This window comes from Mirounga angustirostris, unplaced genomic scaffold (genome assembly GCF_029215605.1).
Source record: "Mirounga angustirostris isolate CCGP_5_RB_7025 unplaced genomic scaffold, mMirAng1.0.hap1 SCAF_12, whole genome shotgun sequence".
NCBI lineage: Eukaryota > Metazoa > Chordata > Mammalia > Carnivora > Phocidae > Mirounga > Mirounga angustirostris.
The window spans coordinates 32929374-32954529 of NW_026991720.1; the positions used below are offsets into that span (position 1 = coordinate 32929374).

At 36.3% G+C, this 25156-nt stretch overlaps 1 protein-coding gene across 3 annotated transcripts in view; it reads right to left on the bottom strand.

Moving 5' to 3' along the window:
- The window catches only part of MET (MET proto-oncogene, receptor tyrosine kinase), a 116611-nt gene that overhangs the window by 72957 nt on the left and 18498 nt on the right, over positions 1-25156 (bottom strand). For all 3 annotated transcript variants that reach the window (XM_045864368.3, XM_064575027.1, XM_045864367.3), the window contains one exon: positions 12484-13700. In XM_045864368.3, the coding sequence (XP_045720324.1) occupies positions 12484-13686 (1203 nt within the window). In that variant the 5' untranslated portion in view covers positions 13687-13700. The remainder of the gene's footprint in view (positions 1-12483; positions 13701-25156) is intronic.

Consider the following 25156-nt stretch of genomic DNA (forward strand, 5'->3'; position numbering starts at 1 on the left):
TTTGTCAGCACACTGGTGGGTTTGAAGACCAGGAAATAGCCAAGGCCAAGGTAGGAAACTTCTTGAATACATACTAAAGAGTGTGGATTCTACTCTGAAACCATTGGGGAGCACTCAAATTATTTTAAGGGACACAGTAACATAAATGGGTTTGCTTTCAAGAAAGATTACTTATTCCAGCAGCAGTCTGGAGACAAACAGATTGGTTGGGGATGAGGATGGAGCCAGGGAGATTTACTTTTATCTTACTGGCATCATTTTCAACGTACTAATAAAAGAAAATCTATCTGGAATGATAACATACAATTTTCTGTTTCTCCTTTGTGTATATGCAGAAGGAGAGAAGTAAAGATTTTGAAACTTCATATTTATGATAAATGAGACTAGGTTTTATTCTGAAGAAGGAATAGAAGAAGCAGGCTGAATTAGATTGTGCTAATGGAGAAGGCTGAAATAGGCTGAAAGATTCTTTGGAAATATTAAGTTCCTGGATTAAATAGGTGTTGTTAGTTGCACCCAAACCAGCAAGCTAGAGAAGGTGCTTAGAAAGTCTTAAAAAAGGTTGGTACACAGAATGAGAATGTCAACTTGGGTTAATGAATGAGAGAGGTTGTGTAAACTATTACTTAATCCCAGTTGAGGGTTTCCTGAGCCACTGGGGAACTGGGCTGAGGTTGGTAGACGAAAATAAGGTTAGAAGGAAATAGAGCATTAAACAAACAATAGTTCAGTTTAACTTGTAATTTAGCCAGAGTTCAGAGTATAAAATAAAAGCCTTGCTAGCAGCAAGAAAGAGAAAATGAAGCAATGATAATATCATTATTAAAGTAATTATCCAACCATTCACTGGAACAGAGATTTTATTATATTTCTACAGTGAAAATATAAAATTTGACTATTTCTTAGCTGGTTTGTGAATTCCCAGCATATAGAGTATTAAATAAAGCAGGGGAGTTATAACAGCTGGTTCTAAGGGCCTAGAGAATATAGAAAAAGCTTTACTATCTAAAGCTCACACAAATGCTAAATTAATATTTACTTATGAAAATTTAGATGTTTACTTTTCAAATATTTCATAATCCCTCTTTTTTTATGAGTTTGTCTGCATTCAACTGGATTGTTATCATGAGGGTCATAAGATACTCAATATCATATAGTTTACACCATAACTACCCTGAAAAATATGGATTTATTTATTTTTTTTTAAAAGAGCTTTCTTATTAGGTGTGGCAAAGTCCTGGTGTTTATTTTTTTGTGATCTGTAACTGTGCCACAAATGCTGAACTTCAAATTTTCAATAGTGCCGCCATGCCACATACTCAGAATCACAAAAAGTATTGTTTGCCTAAAAATCTGAAATTAGTGCTTATGTTTTCTTAGCATTTGATTCTAAAAAAGTATCTAGATAGAAACATCATCACAACTTACCATAATATATATATATATTTTCAAGCAGGCACATATTTTAGTCTTCTCTGCACATGTCGAAAACCCGACCTTACAATGTTAATACTATTGTTAAACAACTGCTTACATATTATTCATTATTTTGCAAATACTGACTACTATTCTTTTTTTTTTCTGACTACTATTCTTAATATTGGGCCAGTATCAGAGTTGATCTTGTGTTTTTTCTGCCCAGTTCTACTTGGAATTAATACCTTTGTTATGACCCTTCAGAAGTCAGAGTGTTTAGTTGAGAATAAGGAACACTGCCCATTTTTTTCCGTATCAGCTCTAGATAAACCCAACGTAGTTGGTATTTTCAAATTAGAGATACTTCTCAATTACTCTTACTAATACATTTACTGGTTCTTGTTTACCATGATGTTGGAGCCATAAATAAGTTTACATTAATGAATTATCAGATATAATGAATCATCAGATATATTCTATTATAAATTCCTCATCTTTATTTATTTAATTCAGTTCCTTAAGTACCAGGATCACCTAATTTGACCTTAGATTCGCCTCTATTACTGCACTTCCAAACATGTCCACAGTCTTGGACCTTCTCATATTGTGGATATATGAAGAAAAATAATCTCACCTCCCTATTATCTTTCCTAAGGTTTTGTATACCCTCCCCACGCCCCCAACCCCAGACACACACTGTAGTCTTATAAACAATCTCTTACATTTAGGATTCTGGTTACTTTACTGGAAATAAATAGTCCTTTGCTATAATTATAGCCTTCAGGAAGGGGTAAGCCAGTGACCTCTCTGACTTGCAGGCACAGGAATGAGCCCTGAGGATTAAATGCCTCCTATTCCCTCATCTTTTCCCATGGTAGACTCCATTTCTTTTTGACCAAACAAAAGTGAACAAAATGAGGAAGAAAAAGGTGAGTATTTCTTTCAATTCCTCACATGTATTTTTTGCACTTGCATTTCAAATCTTCATGGTTTGTGGGGATGGCAAAAACAGTGCCTTTTACGACCCAGTCATAAAAATACACTTGTAGATTTTATCAAGGGCCTTTATCCAAACACTGCAGCAATTTAGATGGTCTCTATTTACTATGTAAATATATAGGTTTCTTTTGGAGGACAACATTTTTTGTCAAATAAAATCAACCCTATTATCTGTGGTCTGCAAGGCATACACTTAGGTACAAAGAAGCAGGACAAACTGCCTGCCCTCTAAGACCTTAAACTTATTTAGATGTTTGCATGATTAAGTATATATAAATGAACATGATTAAAATGAAAGAAAAAGGCAAAATATCTGCAGCTAGAGATGCATTAGAACAATATAAAGGCAGCACTAACTAGAGGGCATGCCCCTGTACCTTCTTCCTTCAGTAGGCACTCATGACATCCTCGTGAGTCCCGGGAGCACTTGCCTCTCACTTAGCCCTCTAGGCCACATGATTCACATGAGAAGGAAATAGTCTAAAATGAAGACAGCTGTGCAGAGGATGGTATATAGATGTAGAAAGAGAATATGATTTGGGCCCACCTCAGCGTCACATTCCCTTGAATTCCATCAACTTTTATAATTTTGATAGTTTCAAAGGAGCTTATTTTGTGTGTTCTTGGAATTATGATTCACTTTGTCACAGGACCTACTGGTAATAGGACAATCCCTTCCACCCCCAGGAAATGCAGGTTCTTCTGATGCATAGGTTTCTAGTGTTGGCCACAGGAGAAAGGTGAGGGGGATAAGAAAGAAACAACTTGGACACGTACAAGACATCTCTGTTTCAAAGCTGATTAAAGTGATAGGCTAGGAGAGGCAGTAAGTGCTACCTACATTATGTGCTTAGCTTCTAGAAATCTACACATTATCTTCCTCATACTGAGAATTACTTAATGAAAAGTAACTTAATTCACTTAGAAATCAAAGAAAAGGCAAACTTTGAATACACAAACAACTTTTTAAAATACATACTGTTAAAAAAGTTTAAATCTCCGGGACAGTTCTACCTCTTGTGATATGTTTTTCTAAGTGTAAAATAATATGCACTCATGTCCAGAATCCACTTCAAAAAGCTGGCTAAATGCAGCACCATGTAGTTAAGTCCTAAAGTTTATTAAACAGGTAATAACTATTAGTTTATAAATACTGGCTATGTAATTGGCCATGTACATATGGACATGGCTTTTTCTAAAATTTTGGGCTTTATGTAAAAGTTAACTTTTAGCCTTATGTAAAAGTTAACTGTCATCTCCTTGGGGTGGCCTTTTGTGACTATGCTATCAAATTAACATATTCCTCCTTATTTGCATTCACAGATGTTCCTTTCCCTCACAGTATATTTCATAAACTATAATGATGTATTTATTGGTGTGACTGAGTTTTTATTGTCATCTCTTCCCCTAGTGTGTTCGCTTCATAAAGACAAAACCCATGCCTATTTCATTCACCACTGTACTACCTGAAAGGTTAGGCACTCCTAGCCAAGAAATCTATTGAATTCCTTGTTGAATCTTGGTTGTATGAATAAATCCTTTCCTCTGTCTTTTGCTGAAAACAATGATCACAACTTTTTGGTCATTTTATGCACTAAATAAAACGATTAGGCTTCCAGAACTTGGCTTAAACTAATAAGATGAAAGAACAAGCATGTAATGTAATTAGCTTAAAATAAATGGAAAATATTGCACATTTTATTGTCAAGATAATTTTTAGAGATATTCGTTTTTGCTATTGACTCCCACTGCATTAGTGCTTGTATCTGCTTAGTGCATTAGCACTAAATACTATTGATTCACTCAGCTCACAGACCAATTTAATCTTTGCATTTGTCCCATTTGCTGAGCATCACCTCACCTATAGTTCAGTTAGTAGAGTGGCTGCTAGATGCAAGTGTTAATCAGATTTTAAATTTAAAATGTCATTAGAAAATTTAATATCATACAAATTTACACTTTTCTGGTATATGGACATAAATTCTAGCAAATCATGAATAATCCATATATTTTGAGATGACAACTCAGCAAACTTAATTTTCATAAAATCAGTTTTAGAAAAGAGTGCTTTACAAATCAAAACTGACCTTAATTCACCCCTTTTACCTAGAGCGTGATTTGAAATGTCACCTACCATTTTAATGTCCTCTGATTGATGAACATTTTGGTGATTTACCCAAATAAGAAAACTGAGGTCAGACTGCAGTCTGAATCCTCCATTTTTATTTTTTGTTTTATAGTTACTATTCATAAGGCATTTCCCCTTTTTGTGAGCATCAAGAATGGTGAAAATAGCCTTTATTTTATATCAGCATGCATTTATAAGACATTTTTCTGTCTTCTTGTTGAAAAACTAGAGAATATTTTTGAAATACAGAAGGTAGACACACTTCACCTGCTCTAAGTTAGCCTAGGTCTAGGGTGACTTGCAGTAAACCTCTTCCCCAAGGCTTTTAAGATAGGAAGTCAACACTGCTCAGCAAGTAATTCATATGCAAATGAACCAGCATGGAACATTTTAGTTAGAAAAAAATACATAATAAGCAGACCGGAATGTATTCAGGATCTTAGAATCACTTATCACATTCACTATTATTAAAAACAAAACAAAACAAACAACAGCAACAACAAAACACCAAGGGAGTTTTAATAACTTCAAGAGTAGCTGAGCCCTTGGTTTCATTCCCGATAAATGAGCCCTTTTACAGCCCTCCCTTGGCGGCTGGAGATGTGACTTACAGCACATATGTGGGTACTGAGTCATTCTGGACTCTGTGTGCCCACTGACTCCGTATTTGTGCCAATCCATGAATAAGCAACAGCAGAAATTCCTTGTGGGTATTCTATCCAAATTCTAACAGATCCTCCTTTTTCTTATTAGAGGAGATAAGAATGCAGGATGGGATGACCATTGATAAGACAGAAGTCTGAAGTAAGGGTGTAAACACCCAAAATCTGATACATGATTCTGAGTAAAAAAATCCATTACTACTCAAGGAGGTTAATAGTCTTATCAAAATGCAGGATCGCATGTGCTTTCATTTGTTTCTAATCATGTAGTAGTATGACAATGAAAATATCATGTGTTAGAGCTGTCTTCAAAGTTCTGTTAACACCAGCTTTTCAAAAACCAACTTAAAATTTTTTTTTGCATGAACTCCTTATTGTTTGCTACATCAATTTTACCAAGTGAATCTCCATGTTGAAACCAACTACTTAAATGAGGAATTCTTAATCTCAGGAAACAAACTGAGGGTTGCTGGAGTGGTGGGGGGTGGGAGGGATGGGGTGGTTGGGTGATAGACACTGGGGAGGGTATGTGCTATGGTGAGCGCTGTGAATTGTGCAAGACTGTTGAATCACAGACCTGTACCTCTGAAACAAATAATACATTATATGTTAAAAAAAAAAAAAAAGAAGAAGAAGAAGATAGCAGGAGGGGAAGAATGAGGGGGGGGAAATCCGAGGGGGAGATGAACCATGAGAGACGATGGACTCTGAAAAACAAACTGAGGGCTCTAGAGGGGAGGGGGTGGGGGGATGGGTTAGCCTGGTGATGGGTATTAAAGAGGGCATGTTCTGCATGGAGCACTGGGTGTTATGCACAAACAATGAATCATGGAACACTACATCAAAAACTAATGATGTAATGTATGGTGATTAACATAACAATAAAAATTTTTAAAAAGAGAAACCAACTACTTAAAATAAAATACAGATCATACCACCTGCTTCAAAAGACATTAAGAAGAATGAAGAATTAATTTAAAATGCATTCATCACATCATGAATCAATGTAATCCACAGGTAAAGCTTACCTATATTTTTGGTGACAGTTTTAGCATTAACTGTATTTCTTTGCTCTTAGCTTACAAAAATGTCATGCCTTTAATTCTTTCCTGGGGTGGACCTGTGAATAAGCTACCAAATGGTTTAAAGAAGGGTTAGCAGGAGGAAGACAGAGTAAAAGACACTAGTGGCTCATTTTGTAACACATTTTCAATACCTTCTGGGTGTGCCCAGCTATCTCAGAAGGCGTTACAAAATTCTGGAAAGAAAATAATTTTAAATTCTTTTTTATTTATTTATTTTTTTATTATGTTATGTTAATCACCATACATTACATCATTAGTTTTTGATGTAGTGTTCCGTGATCCATTGTTTGCGTATAACACCCAGTGCTCCATTGATATGAGGAATTCTTAATCTCAGGAAACAAACTGAGGGTTGCTGGAGTGGTGCGGGGTGGGAGGGATGGGGTGGCTGGTGATAAACCTTAAATTCTTTTTAATAAAATAATGCAGTGTGCTAATTTTCATGGGTCGGTAGCATGTAATTCAAATAAGTAAGGTAGGGGTCAGCGACTCCCTGAGCCTGGGTGAGAATAAAGAAGAGTTTACAGCAGGGGAGGGATCAAGTGTCAAATTAACAAAATTCTACTTAGATTTTTTTTAAAAAAGTATATTGAAGCCTTATACCTCGAGGGTTTTTTTTCTTGCAAGATTTTGCTTTGGTAGCTATTTTATTTGGCATAAGGCCAAGGTATCTAGTGTTTAGAATGAAGAATCCTCAATAACATTTTTCTTATAGGATAACATTCTCTTGTTTCGGAGCACAGGAAGTAAAAAAACCCTGAAGTCTGACTTCACATTTTTCATCCCTAATACAAAAATACTCTCTTGAGAGTGCTAGATTGTTTAAATAAGACATGCCAAACCAGTATAATTACATGGATGTTATTTGTAACACTGACTGCACATTCCCTGTTCAAATGGTGCGGTGTGTGGGAGATTACAGATATATGGCCTATAAAGAGTTATAAATCTTTGTTTATATTATTAAATATTATGAGACATGCCCTGAGGATGACAGATCAATAATGGTCCTTGTGGTTTCCTGATGGAAGGCTGCAATTATTTTCTTCCATTACAACTTAAATGTAACCCAATTTTACTCATCTATCATCTTTATAATAGTAATAAAGAAACATCACTGTATGTTTATTTTTCTGCGTATTTCTATTATTCCTTGTTTGCATCTTGTTTTGATTTTGTTTTCATTCAGAATTGTTCTAATCACTTTGCTTTCTTCCTCTGATGGCTCTGAGTGGTGACCCTTTAACTTTGGCACTCCTTGAAACGGAGATGGAAAATTACTACTTTAAGTTTCCTTTATTTTGGGAAGTGGTTGGCTACTCTTTGAATTTGAGGATAAATGATATCTAAAAACAAGGAAGCTTGGTACAAACAACCTGTGAGGTTGACTTTTTCTAAAACTGCATTATCTGCAATTTCTTGAATGCACAGTATAATTTAAGTTACAGAGGCACAATATCTTACAGTGTTATGGGTAGTTAGAATGGAAGGTTAGGGAAAGAAGAACACCTTATACCTTCTGGCTTGACTAGGGTACAATTCTGTTTCAATTATCTTTCTCTCCAGCCCAAACCACCACCACTCCCCTCTCTCTCTCTTTTATTTATTTATTTATTTTGAACTATTAAGTTTTAAGAAGGATTTACACAAATGAAGTATTATGGAGGTGGGTCACTCATAAGAGGTAGGGAGGTAAGTGAAAGACCTTCATGAGCAGTAGAATCAGAGTGTGCCTCTTCCAGAAAATTCAATAATTTAAATTTGTGTTTCTTCACATAAGTATTCCTTACAATAATAGTTGCTATTTATTATGTGCCAAGGACTAAGTTAGGGTCTTTTGTAAACATTATTGCACTTGTTCTCCCAATGCCCTGCATGGAGGGAAGATGCGTTCAGAAAGTTTAAATAAAGCTCTTGTGACCAGACAGGTATAAAATAGTGGAGTATACATCTGAACCCAGATCTGTTTGACTTCAGTCTTGTTCCTTTAGGCCATGCTGTCTCCCAAAGAGCTAAATTTATGGTCATCTTATTGTGCTAGGAACTTTATATATATTATCCCCAAATTTTACAAAACCCTATGAAGTAGGTTTTGTTCTGTGCGTGTTACAAATGAGGAGACTGAGGCTCTAAGGGTCAAGTCATGCAGCAAAAGTCACACAACTGGTATGTAATAAGCTGCAACTTGCATCTAGGTATACTGGCACCAAACTGCATGTTTCTCCCCTTCAACTGATCAATCATTTGTCATTAAGATGTTGGTGAAAATATTTTTTTACTACAAGTCTACTCTTTTTTTTTTTTAATTCTTTCAAATACTTACATATAGAGCAAAACTTTTATATTGGAATTGCAAGAAAAAGTGTAATGTGATTAATTGTATTTTCTGGTTAGATGAGAGATATTTCAAGAAACCTTTTCCAAATTTCAATTCTGATTGAAAATCTCTCCAAAATGTATTAATCCACTTCTCTTAGTAAGCATAATTTAGGGAATAGGACCTTTACGATTTAGGGATTAAAAAGTTTTTTAGTCAATATTGATCTCATTTGTAGGAAATTGGGCGAAGGTGTACTGATTCTGTTTTTTTCCTAGAATAATTGTCATGTTAGTAAATCCCTTATATGTATGATACTTTTGAAGAGTCCCATCAATGTGCTTAAAACGAACTGAATTTTGAAACTGTTTATCCCCAAAGAGAAAGTGAGGGATATTTGGGGATTTACAAAGTCTCCATATTATGGGATAGTTTCTCAACTATTTTATTTTGAATACTAATGTGCTGTTTAGGGAATATGCATTAGACTAAAACAACTTTAATCAAATACCAGTTTAGGATGTTTACAGAAGTCAAATGATGAATGAATAAAAAAAGGTGGTAAAGATATTTAAGACTAAAGATTTAGTAATTATTTGTGGGTATGGAATCTCATAATTCTAAGTGTTAGAAATCACTGTAAACGTATCCCTTAAGAATCACTTTCAAAAGCAACACAGAAAATGGTTATATTGTGAAGATCAAGAATTTATTTTTATTGAACTGATACAATCAACTCTAATATTACACGAATGGGTACTTGTGGCTTAGGATAATTTTCCAGAAACAACATCAAAAGCAGAATCAAAAAGTTCTGAAACACACATAACTTAGATATGAAGATGATGTGCTCTGGAAACTATCAAATGACTCAAAAGAGATGATTTGATGTCATCAGTATAAGAAGCAGTATACGAAGAGTCTGCATAGATGTGTGTCATAAAATGTGAGAGTGGGAAAAGCAACCAAATATGTGATCTGAAATAAGCAAATCAGGCCTACATACTGGCTTGACCCCTAGAATTTAAAAGACGCTCTTTCTTGGTGCTGACAGAAACCCTCTTTGTACATGGCAGAAGCTCAGACAGGGCCAGAAAACCCCTGCCATGGCTTTGCTTACACACTGGGACCAGGCAGAAGCCTCAGCAGAAAGTTACTGCTGCAGCTTTCTTTGTCTACAGAGCACACAACAGTCCCTCCATAAAGATTTGATGGATTAGAGATATTAATAACAAAACTACAATATATGTGTTTATTCACCAAACTTTATGCCAAAACAAAAGCTCAGTTCCAAGAAATTGTTAAAAGTGCCACCTGATATCTTGCCAAGTAAAGTTGCCAAGACAAAATGGAGTCATCTTATTGCTTAGTCTTTCCAAACAGGTTTGATTTTGTAAATCATTCTGTTTTGTGTGAGTAATGGCTCTCTCGGTGTCTTCATTTCAAGATGAAGCTAGGAAATGATTGTATGCTGATGGCTGGAACAATCTGAGGTCTTTTTGTGGACTGGTATATGAAAACTGAGAATGTGGGTAGTCTCATTCTCAGAAGAATTTTGATCTTTAGTAACCAGAGAAGATAAACAGGCAAATAAGTAGAAAAGGTTTGAAGGTATTTGTCTTTATGGAATGTGGCCAGTGCAAAAGTTGGCTTCCCTTGTAAGAAGACTATGTTGGCAAGCTCCATCTTGTTTTCCACAGGAATTTTTGTGATGGGAATGATAATGATTTCAGGTGCAGTTGGTGCATTTTGGGCATTTTTTTCCTGGGTGATAAAACTGACCTGAATTTCACTGGATAATCCTGCCTGCCTTTTTGTTTTCCTTGGAACGCTAAAAGAGTGAAAGGGGTAGAAAAGTTCAAATGTATTTGACAATTTCTAGAATTGATAAGTACTTTTACATCAGAGGGTGGAAATGTACAAAATAAAATAATGAAATAGGATTATCAATATACCCTCATAAGGTAAAGTCTCTTTTTAATTTTTAACAGAACATGATTTAAATAGCAAAGTCATGTGCTTTAAAGGCCCTGGAGGAACTCCTAATAGAATCTTTTTAAACTTGTGTTTCTGATGCAATTATTGGATACAAAAAAAGTGTTTTCTCTGGAATGCTATTAATGTTACATTTTTCCCCTAATTCCAGGTTTTTGAAAGTCCTTTTGTTTCCTTTCATTCTTTTGTATTTTCTAGTGAAGAAAAGGGGCAGCCTCAGGAGGAATTCTGTTGCTTCTTACAGAGTTTGCAACATGTATGACATGAATGCAGGGAGAAATAAGTCTTAGTTGGGATTTATGCATGTATATTATTTTTTATTCCTAGACTTTGGAGGGGAAAGGAGGGAAGTTATGTCTTTAGTTCACTAAAACATGAATTCACTTTCTCAGAAGTATTTTTCTAGCTTTATAAAAAGTTATTTGGTGGGGCGCCTGGGTGGCTCAGTTGGTTAAGCATCTGACTCTTTTGATTTAAGCTCAGGTCATTATCTCAGGGTCATGAGACTGAGCCTCCTGTGGGGCTCTGCACTCAGAGGGGAGTCTACTTGAGATTCTCTCTTTCTCTCCCTCTTCCCCTGTTCACATGAGTTCTCTCTCTCTTTCTCAAATAAATAAATAAATAAATAAAATCTTAAAAAAACATTATTTGGAGCTTCCATTTGGGGAAGTATAGCAGATATTTCATCAAAAGTGAACCAAATGTTTCTGAATTCATATGTTCTTGGTGCCTTTCAGCAAATTATATACTTTCATCAAGGATATGTTTAATGTCCTTCTGCTTACAATTACAGCCTTTATTACTGAGACTGAAAACTGCTAAAGTAGCGAGATGTGGTTTTCCAAAGTCAAACCATCTTTAGATGGTTTGTTCATTGTTCATCCAATTATGACCACTAGTGGTTGTTGTGTTAGGAGATATAGCCAGGTTCACATGCTCGAATGTGGGTCCAAACCAAGGGAGCCCAAGGCCACAATGTACTCCTGATTTGGTGCTCTTCCTTTAGCACCAAATGATCTGATGGCTAGTAAGATAAATCCTCTGGGTATAGCTGGTAGCTTTTACTATATCTAAATCAAAGCAACAAAGAATGTCCCTAACATCTCCTGTGAAAATACCTTCTCATGTAGGTATAAACGAGTATTGGTCAAAATATTTGTATTTATAAATATCAAATACCAACCAGGTAAAAAGTACCTAACTAGAAGGTGGTAGACACATGTTTATTCAAGTAGAAAGTCCATGCAAGTTCCAAAGGAAGGATTTAGAAACAAAAGTTTCCTCTCTAGTTTTCTAAGTTATTCAGAGAAGTGTATTAGCTCATTTAAAAATATTTTATTTACCAACATTTTATTTACCAACATTACCAAGAGATTTTTTGGTTTGTTTTTAATTTTCTTTATATAATGCCCAAAATATAAACCATTCATTTATCAGTGAATGAATGGGGCCTCATAAGGAAAAAACCTTCAAAACCCACAAATTAACTTGAGCTTCTCATTCTAAATCCTATAAAGACTGCATTGGGATCTCAATAATTGCATTTTATAGGAATTGCTGTTATATTAAGCTTTGTGTAAATCTGACCAGAACTATTAAAGCTTATATGAGAAATAAGTTTAATAATCTAAAGTGCTGACAAACATGTAAACCCAAACTGTAAAATACTTTTTCTTTTAGAACCACATTAACTTTTTCTCAAGCTATGATTTTATATTTAAATGAAGATTCAATATCTAAATTTTCTTGGAAAGAATATACAAATATTTTGGATAAAGATCATTTACCAAGCACCAAAAAGCCCTTGATGCTCTTTTCTAGACTGCTACTTATTCTGACTTATACCTCATAATTTATAAGTGGGAAATGTATATGACTTACCCTATTAAAGCAGTGTTCGTGGTTGGGTCCATAAAAATGTTGAAGACATCTCACATTGTTTTTGTTGACGATCTTGTTGAAGAATTCATTGACATATTTGATAGGGAATGCACAGACAGCAGAGCGATTCATTGGTTCAGCAGAATCTGGCTTGCTTTGTGCAAACACTCCATAGAGAATGTCATCATACAGGTTAGCACCTATTTGCTTAGCAAGGTGGGCCCCAGGCTTACTGACATATGCAGCTTGGAGAATATTAAATACTTCCTCCCTTGTGGATCTCTTTCTTCTCTTTTCTGTGAGAATACACTCCAGAGGCATTTCCATGTAGGAATGCAATCCAGAGTCTACAGAACAGAACCTGATTATTCTTGTGTGAAAAGTCTGAGCATCTAGAGTTTCTCGTTGCACTGTCAAAAAGTAAATAAAATGATTGCTTTCAAAGGCCTGGACATATTTAATAGGGTAGGAATCTCTGAACTCAGGTAGAACATCGATATAAGACTGGTCTGTCAAAAACTTGAAACCATCTTGCGTTTCCTTTAGCCTTCTCACTGATATCGAATGCAATGAATGATCTGGATGGTACGAGGAATTTATGGTATTGCCCACGAAGAAGTTGATGAACCGATCCTTTTCAGATATCAGGACTTTGGTTCCCAGGGCACTCACCACACAGTCAGGGCACTGGCCAGGCTCTTCGTCTGCCTGTGGGGAGTACATGCAATGAACTTCCGACTGTATGTCAGCAGTATTGCTGGGTGGAAGGACATGTCGCTGGCAGGTCCCTCTGTGGACACTGCCACAGCTAATGAGTTGGTCATCATAGTATGTGTCAATAAGTAGAGCCATGTTGATGTTATCTTCCCAAACGCCATCTGATAAATTGGCTTTGTGGCTGCAGTCCTGACATGGGAAACAATCTGGGTGTTCCAGCACGGGCCCAGTCTTGTACTCAGCAACCTTCTGAAGATCTTTGTCATTTAAAACATAAATATAGTTAACTGCACCGAGGTAAATATGATGCTTGTGTAAAACAACATTCTGGATGGGTGTTTCTGCAGTGAAGTTGGGAAGCTGATACTTCATGTTCACATTCATCTCAGACTTTACCCGTGCCTCTTTGCACTCCCCATAGCTCTTCTGCACCAAGGTAAATAGAAGCACAAGGATGCCAGGTGCAAACACAGCAGGGGCCTTCATGGTGAGAAGCTTATCTGCCAAAACATGTTCAAGGCGAGAGCAGTTTAGTTGTCATTAGAAACAAAGAAGAAACTGAAAGAACCATACCAGTTAAACTATTAGAAACAAACCTTCCTAACTGGCATTTTTACATCAAGTGAAAACAAAAAACTCTAGCTGATTTCACATAAAGATGCATTGTGCAGATGGACATGACTCTACATAGTTTAATTTTGGAACTCAAGCCATGAACGAGTAATTTTAGAGAACCATTATGAGATGCAAACAATGTTCTATATTAAAGACAATACAGCAACTAAGTTAGACTCATTTAGCAATGAAGTCAGAAACAGCAAATTTCTTTCTTAACCCCTTGCTGTTTTTTAATGTGGTTTAATATCTGTGGTAATGACTAGGTTGATATTTAAACTTTCTTAGTTAGTCAAGTAAAGGAACTGCGGTTCAGATTCATTTATTCTAGAAATCACAGCAGGCATTGTTTCCTTGGGAGCATGTAGAATTACTAGGCTAAATTTAGCTTCCTTTTGGAAGAAAACAATCATAAATTCTAGAAGCAATATGATCACATGCTGTTTATAGGATTTTGTGTGCAGAGGAAAGGTATGGTTATAATTTGGCTATAGTTGATCTATTGTTTTGGATAGACAAATGCTTAACTTAATGTAAGATGGCTGGAAACATAAACACAGCAATCTGAAAATATATAATATAAAATATAATGTTCAGGACTAAAGTCCTAGAATTATTTCTTAGGGAAAAACAACATATTGTTCATTACCAAGCCAAAAGCTATTTAGTAAAGAAAACACATTATTTTAACATTCCATTGTATGCACATGGACAATATTTCTAACTAGTTATCATGAGTGCATTTGTTTTTCAGTTTCAAAAAACTTAAGGTACATGAGTTACAAACACTGTTAGTTCTACTTATTAAAGTTGTAGGCAGGGTGGTAGGTTAAAAAGGAGAGGCCTTAGAAGGAATAGAAACCAAACGGCTATTACTTTTTTCCCTCCTTTTTTAGTGCATAATTCTGACAGGACAAAAGGAAACTTTAAAAAGTTACTAGGCATTATAGTAGGTCTACAAAGACTAACCCTAGGTCTACAACATCCCAGCAGAATTCACTAACAACTAGTATGTACACAGCTCTGTGCTTGCACTATGGAAATGGGGTGTGGTACTTACCTTTCAGTGAACCTACACTGTGGTTGACAGACAAAGCACATATGCAAGTAACCATAGTACACAGCATTATAATACCCTGCATAGCACAAACCAAGAGCTAAAAGCATCAAGAGAGGGAGACATGACTTATACTTAGAATTACTATGATAATAAAAAATAGGGACAAGTCTACTATGTTGTGAGGTCCAGGAAAGGAAGGACAATGTCTGTTTGGCTCATCACTCTTTCCCAAGTATCTGATATAGAGCCTAGAACACAGTAGGTGTTAAATAAATATATGTTGAATAAATAAGTGAATAAAAATCAGGCAATAAGTTCAAAGTTACAGAAAAGGTAAGTGTAGTAGCCAGAACTTGAATCCAAATCTTTTTGACTCCAAAATCAAAGATAATTTTATTCTACCAAATTGATAGGAATTGCAGACATTATTTAAGGGGTAATAGAAAAGTCAAAGATTTTGAGCTGGAGAATCATATAATCAAGGTTTTCCTTTAGAAAGACTGATCTGGAGGCAAGGTGGCTGAGAGGAGGGTTTAGAACCTGGCAACAGGAAGACCAGGTGATAGGGTATTATTATAGTCCATAACCTTATTATCTATATGGGCCAGAATCAAGATGGTGTTCCCAAGAATAGAAAGGAAGGGATCAATGAGAGAATATTTGAATAAATATTGAATAAATAAAGATTTGACACCTAAATTGGTGGAGTACAAAAGAGAAGGCAAAGATGACTAGCAGTTATCTGGGAAAAAGGGGAATGATTTATAAAACTAGGGTAGTCAATAGGAGGAAGTTAGGCTAAAGACTGACAAATATGATAAGTTGGTTTTAAACATGTTGAGTTTCATGTATTATTGGGAAATGAGTGAAAACGTTCTACTATAGGGATGACTAGTAGGTTTTATATTGTTCATCAGGAAGCAGATGCCTGGAATAAGTGAGGAATAAGGATTCCAAGAAGACAGAGCATTTGTGCCAAGCAATAGAGGCAAATGACAAGAAGGATTCTGAGGAGAAGTCTGCCCTTACTAGGAAAGTGGCGTGATCATTCTTAGGTGAGACAGTATTTGTCTGGGGTGAGACAGTGGCAAGTGGAAGTATGAGTGCCATGTCTGTACGCGAAGAAATGACAATGTAGAACTCGGTCTTGGTAGAGTAATAGGGACTCGAGTTGGATTAGGAATAAACTTCGCATGTTATCTACACAGAGATTATGGTTAAAATCAAGAGTAAGTTCACGGAGGGACAAAGTGAAGGAAGAAAAAAGGTTGAATGAAGGAAATCTTGGGATTACTCACATTGGAGAAACAAATTAAGGAGTCAAGGGAGGTAAGTTCAGTGAGGTGCCAAGATAACCAATGTTGTACTGTGTCACAGAAGCCAAGTGAGGGGCTTGAGAAGGAGGACATGGGCCACATGGAAGCTCTTTGCTGACTTTCAAGAGAGTAATCTCAGTAGATTCAGTAGTTGTATCGAATACTAAATTGCAAGAGAATGTGTGGTAAGGAGGTAGAATGTTTGTCAAAGGAAGGGCAAGCAAATCAGGGTCAAGAAGAGTTTATTCTTTTTTCAAAAGTTTATTCTTTTTTTAAAAAAAATATTTTATTTATTTTTTTGTCGGAAAGAGAGAGAGAGAGAGCACAAGCAGGGGAAGCAACAGGCAGAGGGAGAAGCAGGCTCCCCGCTGAGCAAGGAGCCCAACGTGGGACTTGATCCCAGGACCCTGGGATCATGACCTGAGCAGAAGGCAGACGCTTACCAACTAAGCTACCCAGGCATCCCTCAAAAGTTTATTCTTAAATTGTAGGAAAGACATGTGCTTATTTGTAGATATTTCTCCCACTAACATTTTCTGGGTATCTACTAAGGGCCAGGCAGTGGTGGTAGGTTCTGGGAGTACAGAGGTATGGTGTGTTTCTCTAGGAAGCTCAGAGTCACTTGATGGAGGATTGACAGACAGTTATGAGAATGCATAAAAAGGGCAGCCAACCACATTGGAAATGATGCTAGAGCTGAGTCTTGAAGGAGGAGGAGAATGAAGGGAAATTCCTTCACAGCAGTTTGTAAAAAGATATAGAGGCAGGCACAGCAGTTTGTAAAAAAGATATAGAGGCAGGAAAGAACTTATGGCATGGTCAGAAGAACTGCAAGTAGTTGAGCCCAGAGAAGTGGGGAAACCAAGGAAAGCAAATGGGGGAGATAAAACTTATTGGAGCAGTATCCCAAAAGAGTAAAAAGAGGCATTTTCAAGAGCCTAGAACATAAGAAATATCATTTTCTGAGATAGCAGGTGAGGATAAGTAAGATGAAGTACAGAGACACTGGACTTCAAGGCATATGGTCTCAATATTATAAAAATAAATTAGGGTATATGAACATCACTGAAAGTAATAGTTACAGAAGAGGTATTAGGATCTTCAGAGTAGAGAAAGAGGTTTAGAATAGCTACAATAAATCATGCAAAAAGAGGTCAGCAAGAAATGAAAAGAAGGATTACTTAATAGGTCTGAGGGTTCCTTTAAGAAGCACAATGTGTTGGGCGCCTGGGTGGCTCAGTTGGTTAAGCGACTGCCTTCGGCTCAGGTCATGATCCTGGAGTCCCAGGATCGAGTCCCGCATCGGGCTCCCTGCTCAGCAGGGAGTCTGCTTCTCCCTCTGACCCTCCTCCCTCTCATGCTGTCTCTCATTCTCTCTGCCTCAAATAAATAAATAAAAAATCTTTAAAAAAAAAAAAAGAAGCACAATGTGTTGTGACTTTCTCTTCACATAGAAAGTGGGCAAAGTGTGTCCTTAAGGTGAAGAATTGGAAGAGGTATAAGCCATATAATAATAAAAATAACAGTAACATGTACTGAATGCTTACCATGTATGTGCCAGGCATTCTGCTAAACCCTCTGATTTACTCTTTATAAACACCCTTTGAAGCAGAAAGTATTATTATTCTCTTCTTCTAGCCCCGCATCAGGCTCTCTGCTCGGTGGAGAGTCTGCTTCTTCCTCTGCCTCTCACCCCGCTCATGCTTACTCTCTCCATCTCTCTCTCTCTCTCTCCAATAAATAAATAAAATCTTAAAAAAAAAGAAAATTTTTGGCCATGGTGGGGGGAATGACAAGGAGTAGAAGAAAAGAAGGGTTTAAGACAAGCTGTACTATTAGAGGACAAAAACAAATTCCAAATAAACTGCATATATGTATTTAAAACTTCTAGAATATATTATGGGGAAAAATTAAATGAACTTCTCAATATGATATTAGTGTGTCTTCTAAAATTTGGAACATTAGCCTACTACATAATTTGTCACTGTATTTTCTTTAGGAAAAGTAATACAGGAAGAAAATAAATGAACCATTACTGCCAAAAGAAAAAAAGCATTACAACCAATTTGCATCTTAGTTGATATCCATTGTGCAATGTAGAGGGTGAATGACTTTTTTTCTTTTAGGCTTTTTGAAGGAGCCTTTAAAATGATCTTTTTTTTAAATCCGAGCTATTACATTATGTTTTAAAAATAAGGTTCGTATCTTAAAGTTGGTATATAAGTTATTCACAGTACTAATTCTCAATTAACTAAGAATCCAAGAAAATGCACAAATATACTAATGGGCTTTTTTGTTATCTCACTTGATGAGATGGCAAGTCATAAGAAAACCAGGAGGGAAAGAGGATATTTTTTCTGTTTAAGGAAAAAACATTGCAGAATACCCCTGGAGTTTGTTAACCCAGTCTCCCTCATCTTCTTTACATTCTCTTGATAGCAAACAGTGATGGCACTTTTCAAACTGAGAAATCAAAGAAAGGTTAATTTTTTTAAATTAAAGCAAAAAAAAAAAATAGGACTTGAGCCCATTGTCAACAACAGGATTTTTAATTAAAATACAGGTTTCTGTTTAATCCTCAGATAATGAGAAAATGTAAACATCCCATTTCCTTGATCATTTCAATTAATTAAGTCTCCTCCCCATTAACAAAGGTGTGTATTGGTCAGACTAGATCTTCTCCAGGAAATACCTGTCTTTCATAAGGAAAGGAGGGAAACCTTTTGGAAGTATTTGTTGCTGAGCGATATAGCCTGATGACACTGCTGGCTAATTAAGGGACAGCTAAGTGTTCAAGTGCACAGGCTCTGGAGACAGCCTGCAAGGTTTAAATCCATTTGCTGTCTGTGTGCCCCCTGGGCAAATAACTTCTCTGAGCCTCCATTTTCTCATCTGAGATATGGGAATGATTATAATACCTACCTCACTTGTGATGGTTACTCTGATGGCTCAATGAGTTAGGGCATGTAAGTCACTAAGAGCAGTGTTTGACATGTAGTAGGTCAATGAATGTTCTCTATTATTATTGTTTGTTCATATACTCAAATATTTTTTGAGCATCTACTATGTTCCAGATAGTGTGTAGGGTGCTGATGACACAAAAATGAATAAAATGCTTTACAACTGTCCATGAGATCTCAGACTAGTAAGGAAGACAGACAAATAGACCACAGTTTAAACTCAATGTGGAAAGGTCTATGGGAGTCTTTGAAGGGGAGCTTAACCAGGGTAGGGGAGTCAGGCAGGCATCAATCAATTATGATCCCTTTCTCATAAGGCACTCACACCCTGAGGTGTAGCATGGGGGAGAACTTGAGTTTTAGTTGTGGCAGTGCAGCTGAATAGTTGTATGACCCAAAGCCAGTCACCCAACTTCTTTGGCCTCAGCTGCTTTATTATTTGTAAAATGATAGTGTTGATCTAGTCATGTGCTGGAGCCCTGTGGCTCATGACGGCCTATTGCGTGCATCTTTCCAATGTGAGTTCAGTGACCTTACCTTGGAAGTTTGAAATAGGCCATGGCTGGAGTACTTACATCACAGAAACTGGCAAACATTACAAATCAGGACTTTTGTTTCCTCCCCTGAAAGGATGATGATTAAATATTTAAAAGCACACTCCTAGGCTGAACTAATGACTTCCAAAGTTATTTTCTAACTATAATAATTTTCAACTCTGAGATTGTTTTTCTACAATTACATTTTATTTCAATGCCATTGTGTTGGCATATATTGCTTTTTCTATCTATTTAATCTGCCAGATCGGGATGTGTGAGCAATTTTAATATTTATATTGGTAGTAACTCCCGAAATACTTTCACTTTTCATATATTTTTGTCTTGATACAGTTATTCCTGTGATATGCCTGGATCAGGCTTTCAATATAGAATGTCTTTTTTACTGTTTCTGTTTTTTCTTTCTTTCTGAAATAGTGCTGGCCATTTAGCCAGCTTTGTGCTCCTTACTAAAAGGAACACGTAAAGATGATTCAAACAGATTGACTAATTCATTCTCTTAAAATGTTGTACACATAGCAGGTGAAACTGAATCATCCATAAAACATTTCTTTATTTCTTTTCAGTTGGTAGTTGGGATAATTTCACTGGCAAAACATTTCCTGGGAGTAATTATCTGAATGGCACCTTGGCCATCAAACAATTGGTATTTAGGAGCATTTCCTTTAAAGAGGATTGTTCTGTTAGCTAGGTAGATCAGCTCAGCCTAAACTTCAGACCAGCTACTCCACTCTGTCTGCCATCTATCTGCCATTAATTTTTTTACTAAACTAGCTTACATGGGTTTTTCATTCCCCAGAAATATATTTAATTCCCTAAGAATTTATTGAGTAGCCACCTCTGCCTATCACCCCTACTACTGTTGTCATTATTGTTCTCCTCATCAATAAAAACCTATCACAAAGCACTTGTGTGTTATATTCAAGCACTGATTCCTCAGGAAAAAACACCACAGGTGTAATGGGATATATTTGTAAGAGAGACTTTCTAGAGTTTGACAGGGGTAACTTTGCTTTCTTTAGGAACTGATTTTCTTAGAAATCATAATACTTTACAATTATATAGATAGCACTACATAGTATACAAAGTACTGTCTATTATATCCTCACCTTTAATCTGCATAGTTATCTTATAAAGTGAGCATTATTCCCTTTCAGATGATGAAACTGAGATTCAAATAAGATAAAATATTATCTAAAATGTACTAAATGTGCAATATAGTTCTTGTGAGTGTATTTCTAATACTTTTTAAAAAAATGTATCATGCTCACTTCAGCTATTTTAAATTATTTGCATTTCCTAAAAATGATTTTTATTCAAAAGGTGTAATATTTTAGTAAACATTTGTTTTAACCTACCTACTTTATTTTTATTTATTTTTTAAAGATTTTTTAATTTTTTAATTTTATTTATTTATTTGACAGAGAGAGAGACAGCAAGAGAGGGAACACAAGCAGGGGGGGTGGGAGAGGGAGAAGCAGGCTTCCCGTGGAGCAGGGAGCCCGATGCGGGGCTCGATCCCAGGACCCCGGGATCACGACCTGAGCCAAATGCAGACGCCCAACGACTGAGCCACCTACGTGCCCCATAACCTACCTAACTACTTTAACTCTCACTGTCTCTACTACTGGCAACTCTTTTGAAAACTCTCCCTCCTCTCTAATGGGGCTGCCATCATATGGCTTACCTCCCTTACCACAAGGTGAGCTTGCAAACCAAGCTGGCCTTTCAGTGAACTTTTCTTTTGATGCAGAGCTTAGTCGGGATAAGCATGTGACCAAATCAAGACCAGAGTCTTTTTGAGATTTAATATAAATACTGGGAAAGGACCTCTCTCTTTGAAAGATCACAAGTACTAAAGATGATGTTAATTTAGAGTGTCTGATGCCCAACTTTGCCAGTATGTGGAGAAAGCCTCCTTGAACACAAAACTGATGCAAAGGGCAGGAGAACCCAGACACAGAGAAAGGGAGGTTCTCCATGTTGCTGTTTGAACATCTGTACCCACCATGTCTTAAGCTAATAGGAACCAGTAAAATCTTTCCTCCTTCCTTTCTCTCTTTTTTTTTCATCAGCAGTTTCATTGTGATTCTTTTATTCCTTGCTCCTGAAAAAGTCCTGACCAAATAATGTCCATCTGGAGATACTACAAACCTGTGAGTTCAAACAAAAGGTCAAGTGAATAAAAGCAATTTTAAGTAAAATATTCAAGTAATTAGAACAAAGAGCAAAGATGGTTCCCTTATTTACTTGAATAATTACTTTAAATATTTCATTTTGCATTTGGAAATACATCTATTAGTTAAAATTTCTGACGTCGTATACTAGTTTTTTCCTGCCATATAATTTCAATTTTTTTTTACAATAGTACATAACATAATCTCAAGACAGAAATAATGTATCTAAGTGAAGAGGCAAGATATAAAAAGCGGAAAAAATTTCAATCCTGCTTTTAAGTATATAAAACGGATTTATGATGATGGAAAATGGCTGAGGCCCCATATTAAGGAAATTGCAGCCATAAAAAACAGTCATAGTTAAATCTCCAGGAGGACTTGCCAGAGTGAAATCCTGAGAAAAATTCTTAGCCCTCTCTACACTTACATTATTTCTATTAACTGTAAAAGTAGGACCAGAAAAGCAAAGTTAAGGAAAGAAGATTCTAATAGGAGATTCCTGATGACAATTTTAATACTGTATTTATAAACATTCACTGTTTATGAAGAATCATATTATCTCACACAATATTTAATCAAATATTTGTGAGCATCCATTGCATATCATGCCCTTATCTAGATACTGAGAGTTCCTACTCTCAGAAAAGTATATAGTCTGTGGATTTGAAGACAGCAAGATAAATGCTAAAAATCTGAGGGTTTAACCTAAATTGAAAAGTGAAAGGATCTACTGGGCTGTCGAGAAAACAAATTTTAAAACATGCTTTGTTGAACATTTGATTTTTATGCCTAAAGATTTAATAGTGTTACGATCATTAAAAAAGTCTAAACTGACTTTAGAAAGATAAAACAATATGCCACGTCAAAAATCCTATCTAATGTAGCCAGATACTACATTGACAATGATTAATTTTCTTTTCTTTCTTTTTTTTTTTTTGGGGGGGGGGAGGGAGGGGCAGAGGGAAAGGAAGAAAGAGAATCCCAAGTAGGCTCCATGCCCAGTGCAGAGCCGGACATGGGACACAATCCCACAACCTTGAGATCATGACCTGAGCTGAAATCAAGAGCTGGACACTTAACCAACTGAGCCACCCAGGTGCCCCTACTTTGACAATGATTTCTAACAGTAAGTTAGGAGGACAGAAGAAATCTTGAGGATTTTTCAGCCATCCAACTGCTTTCATGTGACCTCATATAAATGATCTAAATACTCATAAGTAAGTCCTATGTCTAATATTTACAGATAGGTTTGCTTGATAACATTCTTCCCAATAGCTCACAAAACCTTCTAGAGAAGAGGTGAGGTGTAGTGGAGAGAGTATTGGGCTTTGTTATAAGATGGACTTTGATGTGATGTAAATCTGGGTTTAACCATTTACATATCTTATGACTAAAATGTCATAACGTGTCAGTTTCCTTATCTAAAACATGGGAATAATGGTATACGTCTTGTGGGTTGCCCATGAGGGTTAGGGATAAATCATGAGACACTGGCATTCAATCATGGACAGAATACACTGGCATTCAATAAATATAGCTACCGTGCTTATCCTAAGTTGTGTTTTAGCCAGTTTTTGCATGCCTTCATCAAAAATGAGGAACTTGGCACAGTCCGCTGGTGAGCCCACTCCAAATACTTGGTGACTGTGTCATCACCATAATACTCTCAGTTTAAATATTGTTATTTCTTATTTTCCACCCTTTGGCCATTGTGGTTTTCCTCTAAACCTGTCTCAAGTTCTTAAAGTCCTTAAGTTGTCCTCCAAGGCAAAGGCCATGGTAAGGGCCTTCCATGCTAAGGAAGAACAACAAAAAAGGAACCCTTACTTTACCACTTTATCTTTTTATTTTATTTTATTTTTTAAAGATTTTATTTATTTATTTGAGAGAGAGAATGAGAGAGAGAGACCATGAGAGGGGGAGGATCAGAGGGAGAAGCAGACTCCCCGCTGAGCAGGGAGCCCGATGTGGGACTCGATCCCGGGACTCCAGGATCATGACCTGAGCCGAAGGCAGTCGCTTAACCAACTGAGACACCTAGGCGCCCCTCTTTACCACTTTAAAGAAGAGCAAACCCACACCCCCACTTAAGTTTAGCAAATAAAGATATAGGATTCCCAGTTGAATTTGAATCTCAGATAAATAATGACTAATTTTTTTAGTATAAATATGTCCCATGAATATATCTTATGTGACAATCCTAGTTGCAAGCAAATGAAGAAAAGTAAGTGAACAATTACCCTTTTTACTAACAGAACTCAGATTGAGAAGATTTTGGCCATATTTATCTATTGGTGTAGAACAATATTTTTAAGGTTTTTGTAGCACATGTTGCAAAACTGCATATGATTATTTTTGTTATTTTTGTGTTGTTGCGGTGTGTCTAAAACATGCTGTTTCAAAGTAATTACCAGAGTAAACTGTTCCTAACAGGTGATTTTAAAGATCATGTGAAGGTGTAACTATGTGAAAGGGAGTAAAAATTCTTTTTTTTTTTTAACTAAAAATCAAGGAAAATTTTGTGTGCTTGTGGAGAAAAGTTACACTGTGTATGGCAGCCTGTCACTGACATGAAATTTCTAAAAAAAAAAGTATCCTTAGATTGTATACTTTATTTATAATAAACGAGCTTATTAAAAATTCACATATGGGGCACCTGGGTGGCTCAGTCGTTAAGCGTCTGCCTTCAGCTCAGGTCATGATCTCAGGGTCCTGGGATCGAGCCCCGCATTGGTCTCCCTGCTCGGCAGGAGGCCTGCTTCTCCCTCTCCCACTCCCCCTGCTTGTGCTCCTGCTCTTGCTATCTCTCTCTGTCAAATAAATAAATAAAACCTTAAAAAAAAATTCACGTATAGGTGGCTACAGGAGAAAAGAAGTTAAACTAAACATGGTGCAAGAATAATTTTCATGTGTTATAATTAATGTTTTAGGGGCTCCTTTAAACACTGATGCTTGATTATTATACAAATGTTATTTCTTTGAAAGAGACCTAAATAGTGCTTTTATTCAGATTCTTATCCAATATTGCATCCTTTCTTCTTCCAAAAATCATTTTAAAAGTTGAAAATGATTGTATTGTAGCATCAGAAAAAGCCAACTGTGCATTTTCTAGTTGTAACATATGACTGAGACAATTATCTGACTCTGATCTGGTAAGAATAAAGATAAAAAGAATAGAATTTCATTATATTCTCAAGATTATCCTTCATATATTCGTAATCTGTTAGTAAACATCTTTGTCCTTTTAAGAATTGCTGAAAGTATTCAAGTTCTG